The sequence below is a fragment of the Scardinius erythrophthalmus genome, assembly GCF_964197995.2.
Source record: "Scardinius erythrophthalmus genome assembly, chromosome: 3".
NCBI lineage: Eukaryota > Metazoa > Chordata > Actinopteri > Cypriniformes > Leuciscidae > Scardinius > Scardinius erythrophthalmus.
In genome coordinates, this window is record NC_138223.1 from 19,388,877 (window position 1) to 19,394,876 (window position 6,000).

Sequence of the window (6,000 nt, forward strand, 5' to 3'; positions counted from 1 at the left end):
TGGTGGTTAAACCGATGACTAGTATACAACATTTTTGTGGTCTCCTCATGGATCCAGGGGCGCCACCAGCAATTTTGGGCCCTATGAAAGAATATGAGGTTAGGCCCCCTGCCGCACTCATTCCATTAATAAAATCGATCTCTGGGGCCCCCAAAAGTGCGTGGGCCCTTAGGATCGTCCTAACTTTCACCCCTTAGCGGCCCCGCTGCATGGATCATTCCAAAACGTAGCATGGAAATCACAATAATGGGTGTCTTGTAAAATCTGCTCTACCTTGGTAAACGGACACAATTTTCTTATCAAATTAGCCTATTTATTTTTAGAGTGGGATATCTACAGTATGTTGAGTGCAAGTACGCATAAAATTTCAGCCACTAGGTGGCATAGTAGGCTATGTATTATGTATGTTTTAGTAGTGTACAACAGCCCACATTGCTAGGGCAGACCCCCCCCCAGCGAACATTTTATATTTTGGCAAATTTAGTGAATATTAGTGAATTTTTATTGTGATTCTATTGATAAAGTTATTGTAAAAATAAGTTTTAATATGCAGTTTGATATAATGCAACATTTAGTTTTGGCCCATGCAGGGCTGAAAAAAAGTTTGAGCATCTCTGCTCTAGTGGTTTTCAAATTAGGGTAAAAAAAATACAAATAAATAAAGTGTTATGTTTAGGGCTGTCAAAAGTTAACTTGTTAAGTTAAGTTTAAAATAAAGTTACCATTAATTAAATATGTTTAACATGTTCATTTACAGCTCTAGTTTTAACAGTAAGAAAAAAGAAAAGTAGCCCTACTTATAAAGCATTTCTGAATTCAGTGCCATCACTAGGGGCCACTAAAGATCACAGATACCTGCAACTAACTGAAGGTCTGTTTTAAAGTTAGAGGTCTGTTTATCAGGATGGTGTGGCTATAGAATTGTTCGTTTTAGTCAAACAATCGTTTTAGTCAAACAATCTTCGTATACATATTGTTAAAAAAAACTTTAAGAATAAACACCACGTATGATTTTCTTTTCTTAAATTTATTTGCTCTTATTTTGTATTGGGTGACGGCTGAAGAAAAAACGATACAAATCATCAATGATCAAATTACATTACATGACGGTGGGTGTTAATAAATGCACTTAACACTAATGAAATGACAACATATTGCTACTGTGACAAACAAATAAAATGCTACAGGTGTTGAAAATATGTACAAACATAAAAACCTGAATATTTACAGAGTATGACAAAAGTTTGGACATTACCATGAGATGATTTAATTTACCAACTTCTGTACATAAAGTACAATTGAATCAACATTGCTCTAAATGAGCACTGAGACCGAGAGGAAAACATCTCTGTGGTTTTACCAACATGTGACTTTACTCTAATACTGGGTATTCATAAGCCAAAACAAAACAGCAAACAACTTTGTGAGCATAACAAGAAACAGACCCATACAGTACAACATTATTAATACAACTGAGACAGAAAAGAAATAAACCAATATTGTGTATATAAAATTGCTGATTGAAATTCAAAAGGCATAACATAGAAACAGTGCAGTATTTAGGCTCAAGTACACTGGGCTAAAGAAATGATGCATTTGTGGCCTTCTCATAACTGTCTGGGGAGAATTGAAAACATTCACATTAACATACATGATTATGCTTCAGAGACTAGCGTCACATGGGATATTTTGAAACATTGAGAATAGAGCCAGCTATCTCATTGTGCTCATAAAAGTACTTATAGGAAAACTAACTATTGGCAGATTCCATGTAGTCCATGCTAAAAAAAAATTGTCTTAACCATGTTTGATAGAGGGAAACATCTTTCATCTTTTTTTTCACCTATCATCTTATGGCCTTAAAATCTTCACACCTACCATTTTAACATCTCACATAAACTACATATTTCCAAAATATATGATAAACATTCTAATTAATGGGTCTGGTCATTTCTGTGAGGACAATTATTGCAATGGCATACAATGGCATTCTATGGATTTTAACTTTGCTGCAACGAAGATTATCATAAAGATTTTCAAAAAGGTTCATGTCTAGACTTTGTGCTGACTGGTCAAATTCTTGCACATCCGACTCAATAAATCAATACTATATGGAAAATGCTTTGTGCGAAGGGGTATTGTCATTTAGAAACAGAAAAAGACTCTGCCCAAACTGCTTAAACAAAGCTGGAAGTACAGAATTGTCTGGAATGACATTATAATGAGAAGCATTACAGGGATTGTTCAACCAAAAATTCTGTTTTTGTTCTGTCAAGACTTTTCTTTCCCTCCATTTCAAGTCTATTAAACCAAAACTTTGATGCTTCAAAATGTTCATAAAGGCATCATAAAAAGTCATCCATATAGGCGAGACATGATGGCTTTATATGATGAACAGATTTAATTTAGGCTTTAATCACATAAAAACAGGGATCAACATGCATAGAGCAAATTAAATCTAGTAAACGGAAGCTCAGACATGCTTTCTTGATAAACGAGAATCAATTAAGTATCACGGAAGCACGTTCAAGCTTCCTGCAAGAACCAGCGAGGTTTGTTCTTACGCGACAAGCAAGTAATGTTAAGCAAGTTAGCATATTTGTTGAGTTCTATGCATGTGCGTTGATCAACTTTTATATGTGAATAAAAGCCCAAATTAAATCTGTTCATCATTTAAAGCGATCATGCCTCTTCAGACGACTTGGATTATGCCACTCGATTCATATGGACCACCTTACAATGTCTTCTACAATTTTTTAAAGCATCAACATTTTGGTTGAATAGACTTTCAATGGAGGACAGCAATCTCTCAGGTTTCATGAACAAATATCTTCATTTGTGGTTCGAAGATGAACAAAAGTCACAAAAGATGAACATGGATTTGGAACGACATGAGGGTTTATGGGTGAACTCTCCCTTTAAAGTTTGTTTTCACTGGAATTAATGGAATAGCCAAACTCGTTAATTAGAAGGGGGTTTCCACATACTTTTGCCCATATAATGCAGCATCTCAGCCAATTTTAAAATAATAACATTAAAAATTTAGACTAAAGATATAAAACATCTCTCTGGAAATTGTTCTGCACATTAGTATTGTGGATGGTAAATATTACAGGTAAAGTAAATGAACAAAAGTCATGAGTAGAAATGAAAAGTTGGAACTGAGCTGAATCTATGCTAGGTACTTTTTGACAGTTACATCGGACAGCTCCACTACCCTCAATCCTGAGATCCGAATGGCCAGTTCTCAAAATGGCAATGGGAAAGCAGACATTATTGTTTTGAATGAACTTTTGCATCTATCTATGGTGTGACTCTAACAGGTCTTCATTTTCAAGATCCCTTGAGTGCTCTGATCAGTGGACAATCCTAGCACTGAAGTTTGCGAATACTGCGGGAAATTCTCTTAAACTCCCGCTGACCCTTCTGCCAGCGCTTCAGTGATGTGATGACTAAATGACCGTCCATCTTCTGGCCCATCACCAGATAAGCAGCGTTGATGTCATTCATTTCGTCGCACACACACTTAAGACCATCTTTCAGCCAAAGCACTGTCTTCCTGAGGTCACGCTCAGTGACGCCACCATTTAGCTTGTAGATAGTCTTGCTCTTGGTTTCTGGAATGATCTTTGTGTCGCCATTCATGTAGGAGATCTCCTTGACTTTGATCTTTAAAGCTAGTGAGTGAATATGATTGAAGGTTGAGGACAATGGAAATAAACAACTGCTTAAATTCATTGCAAACTATGTATATACATATAACCTTTTGGTTTTTCTGAACACTTAAAAATAAACGTTCCTCAGTAATTCTTTGTAGATCATTTTCACATAGTCTGCTGAAGAGTATTAAGATGGCTAAAAGTGCATCTTAAGCCAGTGAAGAACAGTAAACCAGCCTTTGCTGGTTTAAGCAGGTTTTTCAGCAACTATATGTGACCCTGGACCACAAAACCAGTCATAAGTCGCACTGGTATATTTGTGGTAATAGCCAACAATACATTGTATGAGGCAAAATTATTGATTTTTTTTTTATGCCAAAAATCACTTATATATTAAGTAAAGATCATGTTCCATGAAGATATTTTGTAAATTTCCTACCATAAATATATGTATATAAAAAAATATTTTTGTGAGTGGATGCAGCAAAATCGCGAACAAAAATGGACAACTTTAAAGGCGATTTTCTCAATGTTTGATTTTTTTTCCAAAGGTTCTTTAAGTTTTTGAGCTCTATAAAGCACCAGATGGTTTTCAAAAGAACAAGAAAACAAAAAGTCCCTTGTGGAATTTGAAGGGATATTTCATGTTAGTTCTCCCAAAAATGAAAATTTATGTTATGATTTACTCCTGTATGCATTCTGTTCTTTTGAGGAACACAAAAGAAGGAATTCTGAGAAATGTCTCATGGTCAGTTTTACTCTTTTTCTTCCCCATACAATTAAAACACATCAAGTGTTGTTTTGGACCCCAGTTGCTTTCATTTTATGGGAAAAAAAGAGTTGAAATATTATACAAAATATTTTATTTTGTGTTCTACAGAAGAAGAAAAAGAAAGAGAAAGAAAGTAATACATGGTTGGACATGAGGGTGAGTAAATGATCTTCATTTTTGGGTGAATATGGCTCATAGCTTTAGGCTGCATAACCCATTTAGGTAATAAGGAACCTTTATTTTTAATAGTGTAAAACAGAGATATCTCTACATCAATTCAGATGCTTAAAGCAAACATAAAACATACTGTATCCTTACCGAAGTCATTTTTGCACAGGCTGTCCACAATTTCATTGTCATTCTCAGGCTTTTCTTTGCAGGCATCACACACCTTTGGAACTGGGGGAGAAAAAGAGAGAGAGAGAGAGAGAGAGAGAGAGAGAGAGAGAGAGAGAGAGAGAGAGAGAGAGAGAGAGAGAGAGAGAGAGAGAGAGAGAGGTCACCATATCAATTAAGGTAAAGGGTGAGGATGCATCTAAAAAGTGACTTGTACTTTCATACCTTCCTTGGTATCTGGCACTAAAGCATCTGCACCAGCGGGTGGTATGCACAGGTCATTATCCAGAGGGAAGCGATCGCAGTCCAGCATGTCCGGCCAAGGAAACCCAAAAGCGGCCATCACTGGAGCGCAGCCGCTCTTCACGTTCTCACACAGTGACCTGCACGGCTGAATCGGCTCGTCCAGATCATCCAGACACACCGGAGCAAACAGAGAGCAGAGAAACTTCTTGGTGTCCGGATGGCACTGTTTTTGCACCAGAGGGGTCCAGGAAGATGCCTGCTGCAGAACCTCGTTCATGGTTTCGTGTCCGAGTAGGTTAGGCAGACGCATGTCCGTGTACTCGATGTCATGGCACAGGAGCAGGTTTGCAGGAATGGGTTTGCAGTTGCTCTTTTTCTGAAAGAGCTCTGGCTGATCGAAGGCGTATAATCCATGAAGCGCATCCAAATATCCAGGTAAGGTAAGCGTAACCAGCAGTGCCAGATACGCGCGCATCTTTATTTCAGTTTTGCGGAGACAGAAGTCTAACGAGGTGTTATGGATAACTGAATTCTCTTCTGTGCCAACCTGTTATCTTAGGAAAGTCTGGGCGGAGCGAGAGAAGGCGCTCAGATGTCCACAGTTGTTACGCTGTTTCCTGCATATAGCCTAGGTTTGATTTCACAACCTAGTTAGGATGCACACCTACTTCGCTTTTGGTCATCAAACGTTCGAACGGCGAAATAAATTCTTGAATTTGTGAAAAATGTTTCCTCCTAACTAAAAAAGTGTAACGAGTGTTATAAAAACGTTAGGCTATTTCTGTTCTCTGTAGGCTACGTTCAAAACGGACCCAGACCTTACAAAAAGATTATTCAAGCGCGCTATTCTTCTTCTTCTTCATCTTACAAACTAGAAGTAGGGCCTAAGATTTTTACTTTTTATGTACTTTTCAGATATATAAAACAAAATTATACAAGTGGCTTATTTATCTTTTTGTAGCCTACTTCTATTTCATAAGAAATAAC

General features: G+C 37.1%; 1 protein-coding gene across 1 annotated transcript; it reads right to left on the reverse strand.

Moving 5' to 3' along the window:
* Positions 1-1,023: 1,023 nt before the first annotated feature.
* Positions 1,024-5,607, reverse strand: sfrp2 (secreted frizzled-related protein 2). Its single transcript, XM_081360847.1, has 3 exons — positions 4,993-5,607; positions 4,750-4,830; positions 1,024-3,677 (listed from the first exon to the last, which is right to left on the reverse strand). Exons 1-3 carry the CDS (start codon positions 5,486-5,488, stop codon positions 3,370-3,372), a joined length of 885 nt encoding a protein of 294 aa, XP_081216973.1. The 5' UTR covers positions 5,489-5,607; the 3' UTR covers positions 1,024-3,369.
* Between the last annotated feature and the right edge of the window lie 393 nt (positions 5,608-6,000).